Source organism: Salminus brasiliensis, chromosome 22 (genome assembly GCF_030463535.1).
Source record: "Salminus brasiliensis chromosome 22, fSalBra1.hap2, whole genome shotgun sequence".
Taxonomy (NCBI): domain Eukaryota; kingdom Metazoa; phylum Chordata; class Actinopteri; order Characiformes; family Bryconidae; genus Salminus; species Salminus brasiliensis.
In genome coordinates, this window is record NC_132899.1 from 15,182,879 (window position 1) to 15,208,392 (window position 25,514).

General features: G+C 41.1%; 1 protein-coding gene across 8 annotated transcripts in view; it reads right to left on the minus strand.

The window, feature by feature from the left end:
• The window catches only part of rbfox3a (RNA binding fox-1 homolog 3a), a 444,039-nt gene that overhangs the window by 222,480 nt on the left and 196,045 nt on the right, over window positions 1-25,514 (minus strand). For all 8 annotated transcript variants that reach the window (XM_072666971.1, XM_072666970.1, XM_072666968.1 and 5 more), the window contains one exon: window positions 22,101-22,173. In XM_072666971.1, coding sequence (XP_072523072.1) covers window positions 22,101-22,122 — 22 coding nt within the window. In that variant the 5' untranslated portion in view covers window positions 22,123-22,173. The remainder of the gene's footprint in view (window positions 1-22,100; window positions 22,174-25,514) is intronic.

The window sequence follows — 25,514 nt, forward strand, 5'->3', positions numbered from 1 at the left end:
ACTATAATAGCACCCAATACTATCATGCAGACTCTGTAAATCATGATTCCACCATTAAAAAAGAGACTGATAAAAAACAAAGTAACAAACTTCATTTCTAAAAACTCTACGCCTGTTGGAGTAATGTTCTGTGGTCTGGTGAGTTAAAAGTAGAAGTTTTAGCACTTGAGATGTGGCAGGACCTTAAACCGGCAGGTCATGCTCACATGTGGCTGAGTGGGAGATGATGCAACACTTTTTTTCTTTAATAATAAAACCTCCTGTAATTTTAATTATTTAAAAACTGTGTTTTGTGTTTCGTCATGTTGTCCTTGTCTTACATTTTGGATGAGGATTTGCAATCATTTAGTGTGATAAACAGGCAAAAATAGAGGAAATATTTTTCAGAGTAGGCTGGTTGGATGGATGGATAGACAGACAGGCAGGCAGACAGGCAGACAGGCAGGCAAGCAGGCAGGCAGGCAGGCAGGCAGGCAGGCAGGCAGGCAGGCAGGCAGGCAGATAGACAGACAGATAGATATTATTCTAATAATCTAACAGATATCTGAATGGAATGTGTTTTCAGGTTTTAAAGTGTCATCAAAAATACTACAGTGTGAACATAATTTAGCTTAAACTGCTTTAAAATTGCATGGCCTAACCAAACTAGGCCCTCACCCACTTTTTTTTTCCCCCACTAGTTGTCGTCCCTTCTTGACGAGAAAAAAATGTAAGTGCTAAATCAAGTGCTCATTCATAAAGCAACAGTTTGCCAGCTCGCTCCCGTTTTGGCCGCTTCCCAGAATGATAAATTGGGCTGGCATAGGCACTCGAGCGATGGAGAATCCTTTGCGGGGATCTGAAATTATAAAATTGAATTATGGAATTCATCTTTCATAATTCTGCAGGGTGTCCAAGCAATGATAAGGGAAAAGTGGAGAGCATGCACAAAATGTGCTACCTACTGGATTTCAAAGGCAAAACAGTATTGATCTTGTTAAAGGTGATATTCGGGGACTGAAAGGCACAGATCTGAATGTTTATAGCAGAAATGGATTTTCAACTACCACATTAGATACATGGAGACGATGGTAATGTAGTTTATATTGCAATAGCCAAGTAAGCCAGGTTTAAGCCATATTAACACTCTTGAGAACATCAAGTTGACACATTAATATACACAAAATATGCAAAACAATGTACTGATGCAAAGGAAAACACTGCAGTTAATGCAGAAATGCAGTTCTCTTTTGTTTACTACTGGAAGGCCATGGTATATGAATACCATATATTAAACTTTAGCTTATTTTAATTGGTATGAACAATAATACCACGCCCCCATGGTGCACATTTACTGTGTAATTTAATAACCTGCATTAGCCTTAAAAATTGCATTTGGAGTACTTCCAGAAAAAAAAAACTTGATGTCTCAGTCAGCTGGTGATTAATATCTCACTGATTCTCGCTGGTCACTCTGGCCGAGCAGAATGAACACTTCAGCATCTTTAACCCCCAATTTCCCCTACTGCCAGCAGGGCCAACCTCTGTTTGTTTCCCATTACCAGAAGGCAGGAAAATGAATCTGATTCCTTTTCACCACAGGCTCCTCAGTAATTAGCCATGATTTTAATACGTTTTAATAAGTTTGCATAACAACCCGGAGAAAATGTGAATGCATTTGCATATTGCAGGCCTCTCTAATTATCCGCTCATGATTAAAGGAGGAAGTTAAGCAGAAGTGAAAAGCCAGAGCATGCTAAACAAAAGTCAGCCCCCCCTCCCTCCAGAGTGCTGGCTCTCCCCAGACAAAACTTTCCAGTCCAGCACTCAACAGTACGCCTTGGTTTTACACATCATCTCTGCTGTTCCAGACAGCCAGAACAACCTGCGAGAACAAGAGCTGTTGATTGTGTTTAAGCTCAGCTAACCCATCAGATGCAGCATAATGTGCACTTAAAAAGGAGCGGCTGTAGGTATCTAGAAGGGGTGAGGGTGGGCGCTTAGGCAAAACTATAACATCATGATACTCACAAACACTTTCACAATACATAAAAAGTAATCACAATGTATTTTTTTTCTGAGGGTTGTGTTAAAATAGACTGGCACTGTCTATTGCAAACTTAGATAATAGCCTAACATGCATAATGATAATTTTTGACTTACTATGCAAGTTACTATATTATTATACAAATGATTACTATAACACTAACACTGTAATGGCAGCAGTAACTGTGACCCTAACAGAACTAACAGAGCAAAACAGGACACAAAAAACACAACCAGAGAACCAAACTAAAGTAGAAACTAACAGACAGGGCAGGGTTACAAAAGAGGCACAGGTGGGACCACTAATGACAAGGTGGGGCTAGGGCAAAGACAAGGGAAGAGACACTTACAAACAAACATGGGGAAAACCAAAGAAAACTGACAGAAGAAAAACTAAGAGACATAAATTAAAATCTAATTCCCAGACGCAGCACCTCCAGACACTGTCCAAGTATACTGTTAAAAGTATAAGTTCCTTGAGGAACATTTGGAGGTTCTTCAAAATTTTGCTTTGGGGAACCTTCAGGAAAAGGTTTTAAAAGAAAAAATGTTCCTTGAAGATTCCTCAAATCATCTTAAGAGCCTCCTCCTTCAAATTGAAGAACCCCTAAAAAGATATTAAAGGAGTTTTTAACAGTGAGCCAGAAGAGTACAGAAACTAGTGGTGTAACGGACCACAGATAATTTGTGATGAATACAGATCGCCCCCCAACGGTTCAGGACACACATAAGCCTAAAGTTAACCATAACAGTGTATTAATGTCCTCCCTAATTTTAGATGGCCAATTACCCAACCCACCCATACAATTAAGTAAAAAACATTAAGATTGACATTTTATCCACTTGATCTATACAATGACAGTTTGGATGGGCATTAACGAGGACCTGCCAGGGCCTCAGTTGCACTTGTCATGGACAGTCATTAAAAATGCAGGCGCTTCTGTTTTCATCTCTCCACAGCTAGCCCACTATCCCAGCTTCAGCATGTGCCAATCATTCGTTCTCCTCTCTTTTCATCTGTCCAGGGGTCAAGGCTGATGCCTGCCCCAAGATACTCACCTCATCAGGGCAAGCTGAGGCGTGACTCCTCTTAGCTTGGTCACAGCCTCTGTAAGCTTGTTCTTTTATGGTTCTGTGGATAGAGACCTGGTCATACACAGTTAATACGACTGCACCATCAACAAAGAAATAAATGATCTTGTGCTAAGGAGGTTATTGTATTTGCCATTAGACTTTTAAACTACACCCACAAACTCAGAGGCCCTACTAACAAAAGAGTCGACGGTACAGCACTGATTTACATACTTTACAAAATTTAGTGGATGCAGTAAAGACAAAAATTCATGGTGGACAACGGTAAGCATCTCAGTAAGCATTTACCATATGCTGCTAATTTGCCCTATTCTAATTTTGTACCAGATATATACCAGAGCCTGATAATATCACAGATACACTGAGTGCATTATAATTATCATGACATGTTAGATCACTGCTGTCTGTTGTGTTCTGGTAAAATTTTTACTATCGCAGTGCACCGATCACCCACTTAATTAACACCACCTCCTTGTTTCTACACTCACTGTCTGGTTTATCAGCTCCACTTACCACATAGAAGCACTTTGTAGTTCTATAATTGCAGACTATACTTAACTGTTTCTCTGCATACTTCATTAGCCTCCTTTAACCCTGTTCTTCAATGGTCAGGACCCCACAGGACCACTCCACAGCAGGTACTATTTGAGAGGTGGGTCATCCTCAGCGCTGTAGTGATACTGACTGATGGTGGCGAGTTAGTGTGGCAGAAGTTCTTAAACACTGCATCCACTCACTGTCCCCTCCTACCTAGCCGCTCTTCCTAGTAGATGGAAAGTCATACACAGAAGCTTCATTGGTTGCTGCGCAGTTTGTGTTGGTCACATGCTGCCCACAGGATGCTGTTGGCTGGACATTTCTGGTTGGTGGACTATTTTCAGTCCAGCAGTGACACTGAGGTGTTTAAACCTCCTTTTCTACCTCTTTTGCAGGAGCCTGAAGTTACTACTACCTTAAACGGATTGACGGATGGATAGATCAAATGTTAATGTAATATACAGGGTAGCTGTTTTAATAGCACAAAAATACTAATAATACATGGAGAAAGGGGGGTTTAATATTACATTAAAGATTTGTGTGTAAAAGCAAAAAGGTTTAATGTTGTGGACGTGGTAAACTCATGCCTAACAGGTATGACAGCCTACATTCTTCTGTCCTTCTGTGTCGCACTTCTACAAGAACAATAAAACTATGAGTCGTTGCACCTGGTTTCCTTCCTTTCAGCTGTAAACCATGCTTATTCTATACATGGTTAACAGAGGACCCAAATTATGCTGCTGGAAGAGTCCTATTATTCAGCTATAGTCTCAAGACTTATTACTGAGTTGTTATTATTATGAATTGTTTGGTAGCAGTATTGAACCAAATATGTAAATATGGAGCTCTGGAATCATTCTGCAATCAATCAGTCTCTGGAGTTTATTGTTTACAATAATATATCTCTCAAATTAATTTCAGCCATAACGCAACCCTGAGCAGGCCACTTTTAGTTCCACCCGGCCCAACACAGTTTAAAACCGGCCAGGTAATTGAGCAACTGGCCTGGTGTAGATGCAACCTTGGCCTTCAGATCTGCAAGAGTTGGTGCAATCTCAGAGCAAGCTTCAGCTAACTCCCTCCTCTGAGGGTTCGGGCAGCGACAGAGGCATTCTGGGATTGGATTACTTATAGAAGGCTCAGGCCAACATATAATCTATGTGATCGGAGCACCAACTACCCTCTCCTTCTCCATACGTCCCTGTTTCCCTCCCCTCTTCCTCCCTGCTAATGCCCTCAGTTTGGACAGCTCGAGTGAAAAAGCCAAAGCAATTAGAGCCACTGCTCTTGGGTGCCCGATAACTCATTAGGAGTGTAAATGGCCAGGAGCCCTGGGGACTCCCTGCTGAGTGCAATTTACGACTAAAACAAGCGCCTTGCCTTGCATCCATACCATTAGGGCCGGCTGCATTAATGCAATTTGTTTTGTTAAACTTCAAAATTATGATACCACCATTTCAGCCCCGCTCCTGTCGCCTCTGCGGCGTTTACCAGACGTGTCAATTACATCTGCTGAGGGAGTGCAGCCAACAGCCTTTGATAATTTTCACCACAGCCACATGGATTCCGAAACGGCGGAGCCACAGTGTGACATGAGGATAAGAGAGAGAATCACCGTGCAGAATGTCAGTGCCACATCTGAACACACTGCAGCTTCACACACAACATAAGGAGGCCACAGAGCACAGAGGATCAGCGCGACAAAGAGAGAGAGATAGTGAGGAGAGAGAGAGAGAGAGAGAGAGAGAGAGAGAGAGAGAGAGAGAGAGAGAGCAATGCAAGGGAGAGAGTAAAAGAGGACACAGAGAAAGAGAGCGTAAGAGTACATAACTGAAAGAGGAGAGAGAGAAAACGCAAGGGAGAGAGAGAGAGAGAGAGAGAGACTGCAATGCACTTCTCCATGTTATCTCCACATTGCCATTCCGTCTCTGTAATCTCAGCGGGCAAGTAATCAATGACTTAACAACTCACCCTCGGCTCGTTTTAAGACGTGCGATCCTCCCCAATCTCCTCCTCCTCCTCCTCCCCCACCCGAGAGACCCCAGCACCTTCCTAATGGCCCTCACCACCTGTGATAAAATGGAGCTTCGCTGCACTGTCGAAGCCTCCCGCGACGCCACAATCACGCAGATTACAGTCTCACTCTGTGCCGATCAATGGCCTCCCAGGAGCTGGGCAGCCAGCTAAATGAACATTTGCAGCTTTCTTTTTACATGTCTGGTCAATAGGCCTCTCATCCACAATGGAGGCCTCTTCCTCATGCAGCATTGCCACTATCTCCCTCAACCAAGCAGCAGACAGCTCTCTCTGCTCACACACACACACACACACACATACACACACACGATCACTTTTTCTTCGTTGGCCTTCAGCTTTATAAAACAGAAGGAACAGCAGGACTATTCTCATCAATTTCAGAGAATGTGTGAATAGTTAGAAAGTGGATCCACAACAGAAGCACCATCAAAAGAACACTAATATCTATCATCCTTTTTTACAGCATTTGAAAATGCCAGTTTACACTGTGTGGACATTGCATGATGAATGAAATGACGGACAGTAAACTGTTCTAGTGTTGATTGTTGATTGACGGATGTTAAAAATGCTATTCCCCTCTCCTATGAATGAAGCTTTTCTCTGTTTCTCCAACCAGCCCATATCTGCATAACCTAAGGATAAGTAGATGACTATAAAATGTTGTGCTCAACAGCAGGAATGCCAGGTTCATGGTTTTCCCAGCAGATTGGTTGAAAAGGGCATTCAAGGGTGAATCCTGTGTGCAATTTTATAAAATAATTTCAAAAAGTCCCAAAAAAGATACAAGAAAAAGAACAGTTCAAAGAAATCACTGAAGCCCAATATCACCATGGTATTCAGGTCTATGATGAGTGAGTGTATGTCAACTTCTGACCACTGCTGTGGTAGATTTTTACATTTGGACAGTAAAATGGACAGAAGTTTCAGCTTCTGTAGGGTGGGCTATATGCAAAATTTAAGATGGAGAATTTTACCAAAACTTGGCAACTCCATCCAAAACGTCTTTCTGCTTTCTCTGCTTTGATCTCCAAGTGACAGTGTTGTCTATGCAGATGTGACCTAACTTCACTTACACATGTTCTTTCGTAGAAGCCGAGGTTGGTCAAGCTTTAAAAAAAGTAGTCTAATTAGAGGCTGTGTCCCAAATTAGAATACTATACTATAGGTAAACTAGTACAATATACTACATATCTATATATGATTAGGTATAGACTACTTATTAATCTTAATAGTGCGAGTTTGGCAAGTTGGTACACTAAACATTAACATACTATCCTCTTTTGTACTAACCCCTATAGCTGGCATACATCAGGCAACTGGCCACTGTTGGACTGCTGCTCCACCCTTAGGCCACCCAGAGAATTGTGATGCGCACATGATCTAACTATATTCGCGAACTAATTTCAAATGCACAGACACTTTTATTTTAGAAAATAATCCGAAAAAATACAGTAAAATAAACTATTAAACAAATTTATGAAGCATAACAAAAGTAGGAAGTGAAGGAAAAACAAGTAAATTGGCTGTTGGTGGAAAATGAGCACTGAAAAGTGGCTATTTGCTAAAAAAGCTGAGCAAAATGCCAGTGGACCACCAGCTTTGCCATTAGTTGGCCAACAGTTTTGAAGTCCTCCTGTTTTGAACTGAAATTGTGGAATAGTAGTGTGCATCGAATCCACATTCAAAAACTGTCTGGTTCTGATTATGTATCTTTGATATCTGACCATACTGAACTTTGACACTTTTATCTATACTACCTTATAATCAAAAACTAGTTTTAGTACTAGTATTAGCACTAAACACAGTCCTACATCTAAACCAGAATCAGGTGTGATACATGTGTATTCAGGCTACTGAATCAGATATTTATTTATTTATTTATTTATTTATTTATTTATTTATTAGAGTTTTAGTGTTTTAAATACAAGGCAGTATTCTTTTGCCCACTGCATCAAACAAACAAAAAATGATGAGTTTTGCGTGGTGTGCGCAACTCAGACTGTACCGAATCCGGACTTCAGTGCAGAACTCACGATGGACAGGAATTACCAGTATCTCTGTGTCTCTTTTCCCCTCTCCCCTCTTCTCTCTTTCGTCAGGGCCTATCTCACTTTCTCCTTCTCTCCTGAGCAATGGCCCAGCAAATTTCACGGTTCACTTCACTGAAATGTGACAAATACTGTGTGACACAGAGAGACAGTCTCTCTCTCTCTCTCTCTCTCACAGTGGCAAAGAGCAGCCACCGTGCTACTCACCGACACCCCTCAATATCTGTTACACTGGGTGGTCCCCTTACTCCGGGTGTGTGTAGTGTCAGCAAAAGGGCGAGCAACTAAGCAGAACTCTTATCCATTAAAAAAGGGACCTGAGCTCAATGCACTTTGAGTGAAAGTATCTATCCATCATTCATGCACACACACACAAACATAGACACACACACACACACAACAAAAAGGGTATAAACTGACACATATCAAACATCAGAACTGATGTAACTGACATCTGACACTCTCCCGCTAATCTCTACATGCGTCTGTAATTGGAGACTTGCAGGTCTAACTTCTCTTAGGAAAACAAGCGAGTCAGAGTCAGATGTCGGCAGTGCTTTCTGAGGGAAGATAGATTAGCTGTGATTTGGTTTAATGCCCTCTTTCGGAAGCATGCTTTAAAATGACCTCCGACCGCTAATGACAGGGCGAACTGCTAAGCTAGCTGTAAAGGTGCAAGACACAGATAGGAATTAGCTCGTTAAATATTTAATTTCCAAATTTCTCAAGTGACTTTTCTCTCCTTAAATCTTTAATGAAGATTTCTAACAAAGACTAATCAACAGCCTTTAAGATAACAATCGGCAAGCGAAGGAGGTGTAATTGGGTTCACTGCCCTATCTCTCTCACCCTCTATCTTTAATGCAGACTAACACACACACACACACACACACATGCAGGCACTCACACACACACACACACACACACTGTCAGCAAAATACAGTCAAAAATGAGACACTACAGTTTCTTTTTTTAAGTTTTATTTCTGATTTGTAGCCTTTTTATGCCCAATTTGGATCACCAATTACCCAACCCATACCTATCACTTCACTATCACATGCAATCCCCCCAAACACTGGGAGGGTGAACCCCTCGACACACGTCTCCTCTAACATGTGCGCAGCCAGCCATCGTACTCGGAGGACAATGCCAAGTACCCAGCTCCTGGTGCATCAGCAAGGCCAGTTATGCTCTCTCAAAGCCCCAGCTGCCAATGACCAGCAGCATGGCCGGGATGCTAACCAGCAATCTTCTGGTCATAGTGACAGTGCCTTATTCCGCTTGTTGGGCTTAGACTATGTGGGCCCTAACACTACAGTTGCAAAAATAAAGGTACTTCAAATGGTTCTTCAAGAACCTTTTTTGGTTCCATAAGGAGCCAGAGATCCTTCAAAAACCCACTTGAAGCATCTTTATTTTTAGGAGTGTATCATACATCACAACACACACACACACACTATGCATCATAAATATAGTCTATGACATCATAATTTAGTGCCAGAAAGTACAGGACTCAATTTTCCACGATCTACAAATCTAAGGCTTTCTTCATTATGGCTTAACTGATACTCTGAGCCATACACACTTGGCAAAGCAGTAAAATCGGTTTCAATCAGACCTGAGGTTGCTCTTCTGCTCCTGATTGACATTGATGCTGGTCTAGAATAATATTGCGGTCCAAATGAGACTATTTCAGTATTTGGTATTCTTAACAAGCTGAGTTGCAGTATTATATATGCAGCCCCGGAAAATGTACAGGAGGAAAATATAGCCGTTTCGGAGACATCAGAGCTAACCGAAAGTGACACATGGGCCGATGAAAATCTTGTCATTTATTTATGTGTCCTCAGTGGTGTGATGGCCCATGTATGTAAATGTCCTCCTCTTTCTTCAGAAAAATTAGATAAGGAAGCTGATATCCCTGCTATATTAACTGCTGGTACAAGGGAGACAGGAGAGAACGCATTTAGTGATACAAGTCGTCACATATGCTTCACGTCCACATAAACACTATAGGGCAGATACACGGCACAATCAGCAACGGCTAGTTCAGCGACAGGGGATGCTTGTGTTTGAATCCGTGGTGGAAGGTAGCACATAAAAATAGGAGGATGCTTGGCTAAGAATCAAGCTCAACATCAACTGAAACGAATGAAGCTCAACATCAACAGCTGTACATTTAAGCTCATAAATCTTCATTAAAGAACAGGTTCATAGCCAGCAAAATGGGAATGCATATGATTGGTCGTTTTTCCCTTTCCCATTTTCTAGGATTCGTCCCATGGTTCTAAACCACTTGATGTACTTGTTATGCTATGCCTTAGGCCTTTTTCTGCCACATCCACCTTCAAGAGTAAGTTTCTTTGGCCCCCATGTTAGAATTTCCAGTGATTTCATATCAAACGGCTCATAGTTGTATCATATTTAAAGTGAACGCAGTATGAAGTAGCCTACTGCTGTGGACACTGATCAGAAAGTACCAGGCTATGCTAACCCAAGAATCCAAAAGGCAATTTAATGTTATTTAATGGGGCATTTCCACAGCCTTCCCCAAATGTACCTATTGTATGTTTCTTATCACTGTGGTTGGAATCCGTATCAAAAGATCAGCTGTAACACCAGAAGTTCTAACAGAGAAAATAAACAAAGCTGGCCACCACCATTATTGTCATGGAAAAATAAGGTGAATACACACTTAACAAAACAAAATTGCTGTGAGCCAACAAAACACATTGAATTAAACAGTTTTAAATGTTCCACATTTCAGAAAACTGAATTTTTCCATCTTTTTGTGAAATAAATGAGTTTAATATAGTTTTAATGCTAAGACATCTTATTTTGATTGAATTGTTTACCAGAAAAAAAAATAGGAAAACAATGCATTTACATACAGCCACCCATTCAGCCTACAGCTGTTTAACCTCACCAAATTACACTGGAGTTAAAAGGTGTATTTTAACCTGGACTACTTTTTAAATGTAGCAAAACACAGAGCAGCTAATCTGAAGGTGTCTGAAGGTGTCATAAGCTGACACCTTATGAAAACCCCATTTTATAAAATATTTCAACATATGGATCTTTGATCTTCATTTAAATGATATTAAGAGATGAAGGTAATTTAAGTAATATAAATCAATAAAAGAAAATACATTTCTTCAAAATCATTTGTAAAACGTAATTAATAGACTTACAGAAAGGCAATTGTCTTGTGAGGGAAAAGTTAGGACACTTTATGCCCCAATAGCTACTCATAGATCCCATGATGACATTTCAGGATTATTGGACACTTCTTTACACATACTTGACTAGGACAGCCTGATCAGGCCATGTTGACAGTTGTTGCACTTGTAAATTATTTTTGCAGACAGTAGATGGACTGATTTCTAAATGTTCTGACATCTTTTTAAATTCCTTCACAGACTCATCTGCATCTACAACCTTCTTTCTAAAGGCCTCAGAAAGCTCTTTGGATCTCACCATGGTAATAAGACTCACTTTACCAATCAAGAGCAAACCAAACTACATGTCTGAGATTTAAATAAAACAAGCTCCTCCAGAATCCCCATCTAGTGTTGTTATAATCATCTGCACCCAATTCTGATTTCAGGCATTTGTAATAAAGTAACAAATATGGGGTGTCTTAACTTTAATATTTTTATTAATTACATTTGTATTACCTTCATCTCTCAATATTGTTCAAGTAAGGATTTCCATACTTTTAAATCTATTAAAAAAAGTTTTTTTTATTTTCACATTACTGTACACACATTAAAAATGGACCCCATGGATGGAAAATAATAACAAAGTTAGTTAGGAATAGCTTAGTTAAGAATGATGTTTATCAACAATGTGATATGAAACAATTAAAATATGTAGAAAAACAAAGAAATACAGGTCCACACAGTGCAGTACGGTCATGAATGTCACGTCCAGATCAGTTCAGTCTTTCTCACACATGTGCGCAGCGATGTGGACACACACAGCAATGTGAAAACACACACATACACATACATGGGAGCAAAAACAGCGCACACACACACACACAGTCACTCTCACCCTCACACATACACACGCACACACACACTTGCAGGAGGCTCAGGAAAAGAGCTGACTTAACCATTTTTCTCCATTTCACAAAAGTAGCTGCACCGGTGTCAACATGATGAATGGGCGAGAGTGGAGAGAGAGTGCACGCTTACTGTAGGCTAGATGGCTCCTCCTGAACGCCCAGGCCCAACACAATATACAAATGAAGGAGTGAGGAACAGTGCTATAATGAGTACTAACATGTGTTTTGACAACACCACATCAAGGCCTTTCACACATACAAATGTTGCACAAACACCTTCTGCTCGGAGACAAATTTACACTTCGTACTTGCACCCCCTGCATTCTATGGATTACTGACTCGGCATAGGTTGAACACAGCATGGCTTCTGCACTCCAATTGTTTACTGACATAAGCAGTCATAAGGAGTAACAACTTGAGAACATCCATACAAATAGTAGCATGTTGGAAATAGATTATTAGAAATAGAAATAGCCGCTGTCACACGGAAACATTGTATCTCCAAAATGGCAAACAGAAAAAGGAAAAAAAACCTAGTGGAAGTCACTGTGAAAAGATTATATAAGTCATTTTAGAGCATTTCTCCAGCATGGATGATGGAATTGTGAGAATGTAAAAGACAACTTCTAGTTTCAAATTATGCTAGAATATGAACAGCGATGGAAAATGGAGATACAAGATTTTCACACAACAGCAACAATATGAAAAATGTATTGGAATGCATATATTACATCATGTTAACACTCCTAAAAGGAATAGACACTGGTATGTATTTGTACTGATATATATATATATATATACACACACACAGTTCTGTAAAGACTTTTTCACTTAGATTCGGAACAGAGTCCTTAACTCAGTACGGAAGCAGAGAGTGTGTGAGTTCTCCTAGATTCTTTATTAGAATGAAGTCTTAACCAAAAGCATCTGCATAACACTGTATACATTACTGCAGTCTATTCCCATTGCTCTACCCGCCCCCAACACATATACACCCTTATACACAACCCCCAACTCCAACTCTCCCACCCTCAGGGGGAAAAAAGAGGGCTTTTATGTCTTCGTTTTTGCAGCGGTCATTAAACGTGTGAGAGGAGGATTAACGACTAGCCCCAGCGTTTTACAATGTTTGACTGAAAAGATGCAGAACTGCCACACTCATCTCAAAGCAGGTCTGATACACAAAGTAGCGATTTGAGAATGTCAGCAACCTGCAGTAAAAAAAAAAAAAATCAACAAAACAACAAAAAACACTCAAATGTCTGAGAACTTCTAGGTCTGGAACATGTCTTTTTGCTTCTTCATCTAGCTTTCCTCTGCGCTCAGTGTTTACCAGCATGTCTCAGGCTGAAAGCAATGCCGGGGAGCCCATTGTTTGGGGTGTCTGCATTTTTCAGCAGGCCTGAAGTTAGAGGAAAAGATAAATGTTTGGTACCACCTGCTGGACAGTAGATGTCACTTTGGAGAAAAATGAAGAGTGGTTATAGTGAGGGTTCACTCCTGCTGCAACCCCAAACCACTCTGCTTCTTTTCCGGCACTCAGCAGGCATGAAGGAAGTGTCAAAACAGTACATAAATCCCTGAGAGGAAGCCTCAGCTGAGGTTTATTCCCTTTAAGCCAGCTATAAGCTATATCCATTAACATATATAAGTTCAAGCTAAACTGCCTGAACAGTCATAATGGTTTTACCTGTTATTTGTATAATATTTATTACTGTAAAACAAATGGCATGCCTTTAAGATTAATCAGCACATATTAAATGACATATCTGTAGTCCTAAGCGTCTTCTGTGTATTTCTAACTCCTCACATTTCCAGGACCAGCTGGTGGATCCCAATAACGTCAAAATAACTGAATCAATTTACATTGTTTCACATGTAATTCTTGAATAACGAGGCTTGGGAATTAAAGGGGTTAAAGAAAAAATATATGAGTGTACAGATGTTAAAAATCTGATGAAAATCTACAGCGACCTATTAGAGAGATTTATGAACAGACATTAAGATGGATTATATAAAGCATACACTCTATATCGTGGTAAAATGAGAATACACAGTATCTTCCAGTGACAAAGCCCATTGTGGATCTCAACATGATCAATACACATTTCTATTTCATATTGTGGTGGAAGGTGAGCATATATCCACTTTACTGCACTGATCTGATGGGAACCATATCAATTTAAGCATTTAAAACAAGCAAGGACATGAATCACCACTATTCATTATTTGGTGTGTCCATGAATCGAAGACTCAGAAATTAATCTCAGCAGCAGCGCTAGGCTAGGTGAAAACATATGAGTTGAAGTGTTCAAATCAATAAACGCATCATACTTTTATAGCCTGATGAGAGTGTCGCATACAAAAGGCAGGAATGAGTCTTCCCTGCACCCTCCCTGCTATGGATTAGAGTGATAGACTCTGGCAGCACATCAAAAGTGGAGTTTCTCCTTTTAAAAGGCACTTTCCTTCATAGCCTGAAATTACTTAAGTATAAATATTATTGAGATTTGCGATCAATACTACAGAGATTGGATTTATTTGGCCTGCTCTTTGTTCACACAAGAAAGATAATGCAATCAAAAACCCATTTTTACTTTGCAGTCAAGGGCTGTTAAGATTTTTAAGGGCCATGTGTGAATGATAGCAAGAGTTGATTCTAGAAAAGTCATAAAGAAAACTCCTCAGGTTAAGACCCAGTTATCCTTCCACAAATGGTGTGTTTTGTCAAGTTGGAACAAAAGCTTGATTAAAGGGACAAGCAAACAATTAGATGCTATTGTAAGACTGACAGTGGTAAGTGATCATTAAGGTCTCCTGATAGGTCAACAGACAACCCCAGCAGCCCAGTTAAGTAAAAGACCTCTGAGGATACATTGTGTACCCTGGCTGCTCATTTTAGCTTGTACAAAAAATTACTGGATTTATTTGTTTTAATTGCGCCCATCACTTTCAAAAAAACAAAGGTATTACATAAGGTTCTCAGAGAGATGCCATTAAAGAACCACTTTAGGTTCCTATTTTTGGTTTAAAGAACCTTCACTTGATATAAAGGTTCTTCCTAATTTTAAAGCTTCTTCACATCACACAGCTCTTTTACAAACATGGTTATTTACGGAACCAGACGTGATTCATCTATGGCATTGGTCAAATCACCACTTGTAGCACCTCCATTTTTAAGAGCCATTATGTTTCATCCTACATTTATGTGTGAGACCTGGTGTTCTGAATGCAGGCTGAAAACTACAACTCTTGCAATGGCCGCAGAATGAGGTTTGCACTGCTAGTATCAGGTCAGGCCACAACAGGAATGCCACTACGAAAATCCCATGGGACTGTCCCTACATTATTGATGCAATAATTTAAGACAGACATAGTACACACAAGAGAAAGCACTAGTGATTCTAAAAGAGTAATACAGCATCGTTTTGTGTTCTGTGAGAGGGATTAGCAGTAGCACACCTTTGTGAAATCTGCAGTTTGCTCAGAGCAATGGGCAGAATCACAGACATTACCAGTCCCTAGCCTTGGGTAAGTGCTAGAGCAATGTACTGGGCAGGGAAAGCATTAGGTCCAGACCAGTAATAGAGCATAATTCAACTTCCCCTAGGGCTAAAAATTACCTCTTGACTGTTTAATACAGCCTTCCTCCACACGTTCCTACAGCTTTCTCATCACACTCGCTCTCCATTTGTAGCAGCCCTTCTTTTCTGCACTTTAATTGTAATGGGCCCATTGTAAGCTGTATTGGGTGAGATGGAGGTCTCCTTATCCCTATAAACAACAAAACAACACATTGCATCCCATCAGAGAGGCCTGAGATGAGGGAGATGAGTGGATTCTCATCACCTTCTGCACCTCCCAAGTGCTGAGACATCGCTGGCTTAATAATGCAAAACTTCTACTTAAGCTCCCCCTGCAATTATCATTAAGGTTTTTCCCTCTTAATTTTTGATGAGGAACTAGTAGGGAAACAAATCTCTAAGAGCCGCAAGAACATTAACCAAAGGCAATCATGTGAGTTTGACTAATTATTATTACTGTGGCAGTCTTTATTGGTGTATTTTTTCGTTAAGGCCCCATTCACCTCTCTGCAGCCACTGCAAAGTACGCTTTGATCCATTAGGTCCCATCTATAACGCTACAGTCCACAGACTGAAGGCAAAATGAATGTAATGTGAACGTGCTGTACATTTTCATCCTCTCACAAATCATTTCCTCTAATGTTATCAAAGTGCAGGATCCTGGGAATGAGACGACTGCAGCGATAAGAGGTAATCCAGGAAATAATTTCAGACAGATTTATTTACCCCTAGCCATGTTCCACCACGAGTCTGAAATTATAATCAAACCAGGCCAGAATTTCATGCATCAGGCTTGTCATCGCATGTCATTCACATTCCAGTCATTTCCAGCCGATACGATAGGGAGGGTGAGGGGGGCGGACATGAAGAGATATTAACCCGTCGCTTCTGATGTCAACTGCTGAAGGAAGGACAGCTTTCTATAATCAATGTCATGTCTTCATGCTTCAAAGAACTGCCAAGCCTTTCCAACAAGCATTCTAAAACATCAAAACTTTCTAATTAAAGCCGTGTCACAGCAATTCTGATGTGAATCCGGTGATTTGGCTGTGGGGCCTCCTGGCGAGTGCTGATACAGGCCAAACAGTCCTTGTGTAATTACAATTAGGGAACGCTCATTTTAAGGACTTAGAGGAGTGAGAAAATGAGGGGGAAAGAGAAGCTTTTGTAACAAAAATGTTACAGAGATCCATCATGATGGGATTCACTCTGAACAGGAAGTGCCCACAGTGGCATTCATAATACCAACAGCTGATACAAGGTGAGCGGTGTGTTGTTGTGACTTAACACTTTCCCATTCATTTCCCGCTACACTGTAAGGACAGCTGGCACCGTCCATATGTGTGCCGCAAACACTTTTTCATTCTACTCCATATTTTCTTTCACAAGGTCATGTTTTTTCATCTGTTATCATAAACACATACGGTATTAAAGCATTCATGGCAGGAGCCTTTGCCTGGAAGTTTGTACTTCAAATCCTAGCCCTGGTTTGTGTTTCATGGTGCACTCCATAAGCACCATGATTTAGACCTTAAACAAACAGAGCGCCCAAACAGCCAGGAGGGGATATTGTGCGTGCCACATTCCACAACAGTAATTGAGTTGGAATTGATCGCTTTCCTAGCAATTAGATTTCCATTGACGAATCCGTAAAAGCTGCACACATAAAGAAGCAGAGGTGTGGTGGTCAGGTGCAATCCTTGCTCCTTCACCCTTCGCTTCCAACCTCACACTCGCCTATTATCCGTGCAGGAATGACTCGCAGCCACCTCTCTGCCGGGGCTGCTCATATATGTTTCAGGTACACATTTTCAGGAAGTGCTGTGCAACTTTTGAAGTCAGAATTAACATTCTTCATCATAACTCAGATTCATAACTCAGATTCCACAACTTTAAAAGGAGAAAAGAAGAAGAAGAAGAAGAAGAAGAAGAAGAAGAAGAAGAAGAAGCTGGAAAAGGATTATTAAACCATGAGGCACATGAGATAATTTGGCTTATATGAAAGTGACAGTGATTTTCTTTGTAATTATTCAGTTATTAATCTGTTAAACTACTAACTTATCTGGTAACAAACATATAGGCCATGCAGTTATAAGAGTGGGAAATTTAAGTCTGGGCCTATTTATAATTGTCGCATATAATACAGTTGTTTACAGCTGTTTACTGAGTTGTAATGAGGTACCTTGGGCCAGATTCATAAAGTGCACTGCCAGATGTACACCGGCGTATAGAAGAAGTAGCCCTGTGGTAGCATGTTTATTCAATCATAAAGTAGGATCACTGACATGCTTTACTGCCTGTGTAAAAAAAGTGAGGCTATTGCACTTTTTCCTTATTGACATGCACCGTTAATGATTCATAAAGCACACTGCCACATACATACACACACAAAAAAAAATCCTGAATGATTCTGATGTTAAATGTCCCAGGACGAAGTCAACCTTTATGCATTTCTCTTTTCTAAATCGGTTTTCAAACATGTTTGGTGTCACAGGCAAGTCTTAAATGCACATACATACAAGCAGTTGACTAAGCAATTGATTTAAAGGGTTAGCCTGTTGCTGTACTTTACTTCGGCGAACATTACTTCTGGTTTTCTACTTAGAATCCGCGGCTTGGATCCCGTGAATTACCATCTACGAAGGCTCACAAACAGGCCGAGCATTGTTCATTAATATTCAGGAGCACATTAACATGCTGACTGATTGATAGGCTGTTACTGAATCACAGCAGCATGCTGATAACTGCCACTTTTATGAATAGAAATGAAAAACTACGGCACACATTTTGTGTTGCAATATTCCAGTCCTGTACACACACTGATGTAATTATGCCATTTATATGGCTGCCAGCAAATTGAAATGAACATGTGCAAATTTGATGACATCTCATACACCAAAGTGATTTTTTGGAAGGTGAAAATGTGACATTTTATTCTCAATTTTATTCACAATTCTCACTATAACTCGTTGGTGACACATGGTGCGAGCATCTCCAAAAGCAGCTCCACCTGGCTTACACACATTTAAGCAAACGTGAAAGAATGCTGGGTAAGTTCCTAAGGGGGTGAACCTCTTTGTGGTCTTTCAGCTTTTACAAAATCAAGAGTAGCCAACCCAGTGATGCCATTTGCCTTGTTTGTGGACAGCAAAGCACATCACTGTCACTTAACGACTTATTTTAATGTTAAAATACATCACTTTAGTGACTCTGTTCTGTCTTTGTCTCGTTATTGCAAAAACCAGGAACACATGATGACAGCCATCTATCAAAGTGTTACTTCTCAGAAATAGTACCAGGAGACAAATGGTGTATTCGGAATGATACAGTCAATCTTGAAAGAGATTTGTAGGTAATCAGGGGAAAAATGGGTAAAAGATTACATGAATAATTTGTGGAACACCAACTCTGACAATCACACAGTTGCACAGCATGCTCTTGGGGAAGGAACGTCGTTTGGGGAGACGTAGCTGAATTTGACTAATGACTTCCTCAGTGTGAACAATAGAGACAAATGTTACTTTAAATCCAAAATACTTAAATCCAGCTTTCGATGACTCCAGGCAAATATCATTACTCATGCGGGGCCCACCTCGCTCAGTGAGCGCATGCACAACCAGATGATGGCTTTCCCTAACTCAATCCATCAAGCAGGCCGGCGAACGGGCTGAGAGCCTCCATGTAGGGTCCCCGCTAAGTGGAAGAGTTGCAACAGCTGTAGCTAATACTGGGTGGTGCGCTCAGAGATGCCCAGCGCCCCATTTAAAACGCCATCCGGTGCTCTTTAAAGAGCGGCGCGCCACAACCCTCCTCATTTGATGTATTGTTCTTCATCTTGGCAATTTTGGGAATAGCAGGTCTCACTTATCATACTGTCATATATGAAATACAGTGGCCCTTAGGACCTGTGCATCACCTAAGTCACTGATGTCACTGCTGATGATGGCACATCCTACATTCATTATAATCCCATCCCTACCCTTCAATAAAACAGAGCAATAAAAATGGCTGATATATGATCAGATATGTCTTCTTTAAAAAATGACTATGCTTGTAAATGAGCTATTTGAGGCACTTCACTTACGATGATCTTCTAAAGACAGGTTATCATGCTAAACCTACTTAGGCACTCTGATAACCCACAGCAAAGAACACACTTAACATGGACTCACAAAGTGTGAGTGTGTGCTGTTCCAGGTTCGTTTTGGGATTCTTTCTTTCTTTTTTTCTTTCTTTCTCCTCCAATTTCTGAAATAGCATTTTCTGCTTACTCTATTAATCAATATCAATACTCATTACCAGTCTGATGAATCCATACATGGTGGATGGTGTGTGGGTATGAAGGCTAAAGGAGGATACATAAACATTCTAAATTTAATTTAATTTAATTTAATTTAATTTAATTATTGACTATTGTAATAAATAATTCTTCCACCAAGCAATATAGTTCATTAACATCAGGCTATCATCCCCAAATAACATAATTATCAAATATCAGTCCATAAGCAGCATAACGGTTTCAATGCAGAATTAAATTGATGTGGCTCAGCCAAACAGATTTCAGAACCGTAACTGTCCACTTCTCAACAGCACATCTGAGAATACTCATTTTGCCTCACTTGAGAGTGGATCAACCCTGCTGACAACTCAGTTCAAGACCAGCTTTTGCTGGTAGCTGGTTTAAGAAGGTTTAAGCTGGTCTTTAATGATGGTCAAGATGGTTGAAAAGCTGGTCATCTAGGTGAAAAGCATACCCCATGTTAAGCTAGCAGGTTAACCAGCTCTCGACCAGCATTGTATATATCACTTGATTTTGGTCATGCTTGGTCATAACCAGCAAGACCAAGCTGGTCAACCACCACGACCAGCATAACTGGTTGACCAGTATGGTTAGACCAGCTAAACCATCAAACTCAAACAAAAAACTAACCTATGCTGATCAACCAGCTTGAGTTGGCCATGCAGCTTTTTTTTACAGAAGGGAAGTTATCTCTATTATTTTAAGATCAAGACTACCCCCGTCACCAAATCTACGCAGCTGCAAAGGAGTGGCTACTTTATTGTTGAGGTGTTCTAGGTGGCCAGTCTGTGCCAGGATCCTTGTCAGGTTTTCCCTAAGCCTACTGTAAGCAATGGGTCAGCGCCACTAGTCAGCACCATGGCAGAATACATAGGTAAAGAAACACACTCATGCGCATTAGTTGTCCGGCTTGGCATCTCAAATGGTTCATATTCTCCAAAATGCATTGTGCAAAACAACGGCTTAAGGGTCAAGACGAAAAGGCCAGAGAATGTCTGGGTATTTATAAATAATATTTAATTAATTAGCTTTTTAAATAATGGATTGAAGGGATGTAATTGCGGACGGTTTTAAGATGACAGCCTTGGCTTTGCAGGGCTCTTTCTCCTCTTTTCAATTACAGTCCAGAACAGGGGGAGGCAGAGAGAGAGAGAGAGAGAGAGAGAGAGAGAGAGAGGGAGAGAGAGAGAAAGGGGAGGCTGGTGGAGGCTGAATTAAAGAGGCTTTTTGTCGCGTTTAATATCAATTCATTCCATGGACTGCTGACACAGGCAGTCCGGAGAGTCCAGGATTTATGGCTCCCTCTAATGGGCATGCTCAGAATCAAAGGCCTTTCGTCAGCACAACCCACCCCGCACCGCGCTCACTCACTCACTCACTCACTCACTCGCCCCAGCCCTCTCCTCGCCTCTGCTCCCCACTCTGCTCCCATCTGCCTTTTAAAGACGTACACACTCCTGCAGTTCCAATACTCACATACACACCACAATGCTGCCACTGACTTCGACGGCAAACTCTTATCGGGTCCCTCGCGCTGGCAAGAGCAAGCCAAGGAACGGGCTGACATTTGGAGGTTTGTTTGGAGTCCAAGCAGAGATAAGACTGCTTCTCTCCGTACATCAGAAAAGAGGAGATCTTTCAGACAGAGGCTGAGTACAGGTATTAGCTGTGTATTAGTGAGAGGTACACTATCAGGAAACAGAGAGCAGCTTGTGTGTGAGTGTGTGTGTGTGTGCGGAGAGAAAGAGAAAGAAAGAGAGACAGAGCAGAAGAATAAAGTGTATATAGAAAAATGAAAAACAAAAACAGATAAAGAGAAAAAAATGTTAAATGATATACAGAGAGAGAGAGAGAGAGTGTGTGTGTGGGAGAGACTTGGACACCGTTTACACCTGGATACTTCATGTGACCAGTATCTGGATTGTATCCTGATATGATTTTAGACCCATGCCATTACACTCAGTAGTCAAATGGGCAAATGGGTCAGTCAGGCTGAAATCTGATTGCTGTGTAGGGTGGAATGTGCAAATCCACTTGTGCAGCAATTATTACTGGTGCTGCAGTTGTACTGGGAGGACTTTTGGTTGTCAAATGTGTTTTGGAGAGATGGGTGTGTTTGCACTTCTGTAACGCTTTCAATGCGTCTCAGGCCACCTGCTGAAATGCTGTTGGGATTTAAATGCGTCTGTGTGTTCACACTTGCAGTTTTACGCAGCTTGGCCTTATCCAGATATAATCATAATACTCAAGATGCATGAAGTGACCAGGTGGAGACAGGGTCTTGGTGTGCAGGTCTAAGAGTGATCCTGGAACAGCATTTATTCATTTATCCATTCACAGACACCCTTTCTCTTCCCCCACACAATTGCAACATGCAACTACACACACACACACACACACACACTAACCTGCCCAGCTGGGGGTCTCCATGTACAGTGGGCTGTGGTTGAGCTGTGGACACTCACTGCTGCCACACGGATCCTGCAAAAACACACACAAACTGCATGTTGACATACAAGCAAATGCATCTGACATGATCGAGTCTGGCAGAGTAATAAAAACACATGTAACAGATTCATTTTCTGCAAATGTTTGGACACCCCTGGTCATATTTTGATAAAGGCAAAAAAAGATTGAGCACCCAGAGGACCCAGGCATGCCCAAAGGCTAGCATTCTACTGTATATGAAATTCATTGAAAATATTACAGTATAAAACAGTATTTTTTTCCTATTTTGATTGTTAATGTATGTATTTATTGAAAAATTAAGCATTTTATTATGTTTGAACATTTGAAAGACGGTGTAATAGGTGAATAACTGTAACATGTTTTGGTGTCTCAGTGGGCAAATTAGAGAGGCTATGCTTGCTAATTACATTTTAGTTTTGATTCCATAATGACCGTGTGCAGGTGTATTATCCCTGTTTTAGAATCCAGTGTAGCTGCAGTGTGGAGAGGTACTACACTGTGTGGATGTGCCAGTGTGAAGACTCCAATCAGTTCCTCACTCCAGTGAGCCTTCATTATGCAAATGTTGAGGCAGAACAAAGGTATGGGTAAGCCCACACCTTCCACAGCTTAACCAAACCAGCTCCTAGCCCCAACACAGACTAATGCACTGCTACACACCAGCCCTGTCACACACATACAGATATACTCTGACTTAGTTTAGGAGAACAAAGGGAAAATAATGCACTGTCAGGAGCCTTCACACTCCATACTCGCATTTGAATATTGAAAGTAAACACCGAATCTGCAAACACGTGACATTCATTAAGCGCAGACATGGCAGGCATTGAGCCTCGTCTGCAATCCCTTCTCCTGAGGAATTGTGTCCCATTAACCCTCTTCTGAGTGAACACAGCTGAGGCCCAGACACACAGCAGCAGACTAAATCATTCCATTTACCAGACATGCTGAAGGATTGACACCAGGGCTGAGGCTAGTATCAGCAGGCTGAGATGAGTTGAGTCTAGGCTAGACTATGTGTGTGTGCCCAAGTATACCGCTCTCTGGGAGAACCAAAAGGCCCCTAGCATGTGGGAGTGGGATGTGTACTGGTATATAAGTGAATACCAGCATGATTTGTCTCATGCTATATATTTCCCCTAAGCTCAGACTCCATAATAACCACAACGAAGAAGAAATGCTACTAGAATTACTCTCCATTTAAAAACTATAGAAACTACACATGACCTAAAACAGCTTATGTCAGTGATATAAAATATATAAACTTTAAAAGTCATATTGGAGTTATTAGTATTATTATTACAATTTAGTAAAATATTAGAATATTATGATGTCATACTATGTGCAGATGGGGGAATACAGTGACTTTACAGTAAATTTTAACATTTAAATGTTCTCAATCATACAAAAAAGCTTAATTTAGAAAAAGTAAAGTAAATCATGTAAATCAAATCTTATATAGGAGCAGGTATGGGCTGATTTAACCTCCATCCACAACCGATTCTTTGTTTGCAAGAAGTCAAAATAAAATAAATATAATAAAATAAATAAAATATACAGTATCTGTTCGGACTGTACATCTATATACACACAATGGTATAGACTTACTATACACGAATCAAGCATTAAGACCCCGTTTACATCTAGTCACTTATCTGGATTGTATCCTGATAAGAATTTAGCCAAATGTGTTGGTAGTCAAATACATCTCCGGTTAGTCAGACTGAAATCCTATCACTGGGTGGGACCGAATATGCAAATCTGCTCTTGGTGCGGCCCCTTATTTCTAGAGTTTTAGTTGTCGAATGTGTCTTGGAGAGACGGCTGCTTTTACACTGCTTGAAATGTGGCTCAAATGCGCCTCGGAGAGATCCAGAGAGAGATCCAGAGAGAGAGAGAGAGAGAGAAAGAGTCTTCTCATCATGCTCTCATCTACTGATACAGTGAGCAGAGAGCAAGATGGAGAGAAAGGAAGGGAGCGAGAGTTTGAACGAGAGAGAGAGAGAGAGAGAGAGAGAGAGAGAGAGAGCTAGAGAGAGAGCTAGAGAGAGAGAAATGGAGAAGCATTAATCAGGCAGCGGAGCTATAGAGAAGGAGAAATGGCAATGCTGCAGCTTTTCCCTGGGCACAGTGGCTCTACAGCACCAAACACAGGACCCCAGAGAGCGCATGCAGCACTCGGCAAAAAAACGCCTCTTTCTCTACATTACCATAATTACACTGCTTTAATGGCCTCTATCGCGGGCCATTCTGATTAAATATGCATAGTGCCCGGGCCATATCCTCACAGCTTGATAAAAGTGTTGTTCTTCTGTGTCATTAAATAGTTAACATTAATCTGATATATAGGGCGGGTGTGTTTATTAAAAAACAGCACTCGTCAAAGGCCGAGAATCTCTCTCCAGCTCTCTCTGTCTCTCTCTCGCTCTCTCTCCATCGGGAAGTGTCTTACTTCATTCTGAGTGTTCCCCTCTGTGGTCAGGAGCAGAAGTGAAGTCGGAGAAACTGGAAGTCTTCTGGGAAATCCAGTGCAGTACTGGCTGTGTGAGAATTAATTTATGGTGAATTTCTACACGCTGGCCAGAAAATGGGCACTCAGAAGAGGGGGGAAAAAATAAGCTGCACGCTGCATATCAACAACTCCCTGGATGCAGCCGCACGCTCAGGAAAGAGTGCAGGTGTAGCACACTACATTAGGCAGGATGCTGAGTGTACTTTCCTTCAAACAAAAGCAAACACATGACATGTGAAAGAAACCCGGATTGTTTTCCTTCACCCGCTGTTTGAAGACACTCCATGAAGATCCTGCCGTCCTACTAAGATCAAATCGGCCCGTTACGGTCACTTACGGTCACTTACGTCGCTTACTGTCATCCACAGTAAACACACTCAGTTTACTGATGAAATTTTAAAAAGCTTTAAAGCAACACATTCAGTCTGTGTGACGTTCAAAACGTTTGACATCAATTCCAGCGTCTGCGCAAATCGTGCATATTAACATAACTTCAGAGCAGCATCTGCGCCTGAGTAATTATTACCATGTGGGTGGTATGAAGAACACGGCTGCAGCTGTACATGATACAAGTGTACACATTATGCAGTCTATTGTCTGCTGGTATGTGTGCTGAGCTGTGCCTCAGACATCGAACCCTTGAGAACGTATTGATCTAGTCCCTACGGATCTCTCTCTCTCTCTTTCTCTCTCTCTTGCACTCACACACACAAACACACACATATACACACCAGCACATGCACACACTCACACACACCCTGTCTGTATTGATTTCATCCCCACAGAGCATCGCTCTTGGTCCCTCCTTTCCCTCCAGCTCCTCTCTGTGTGTAATGAATTG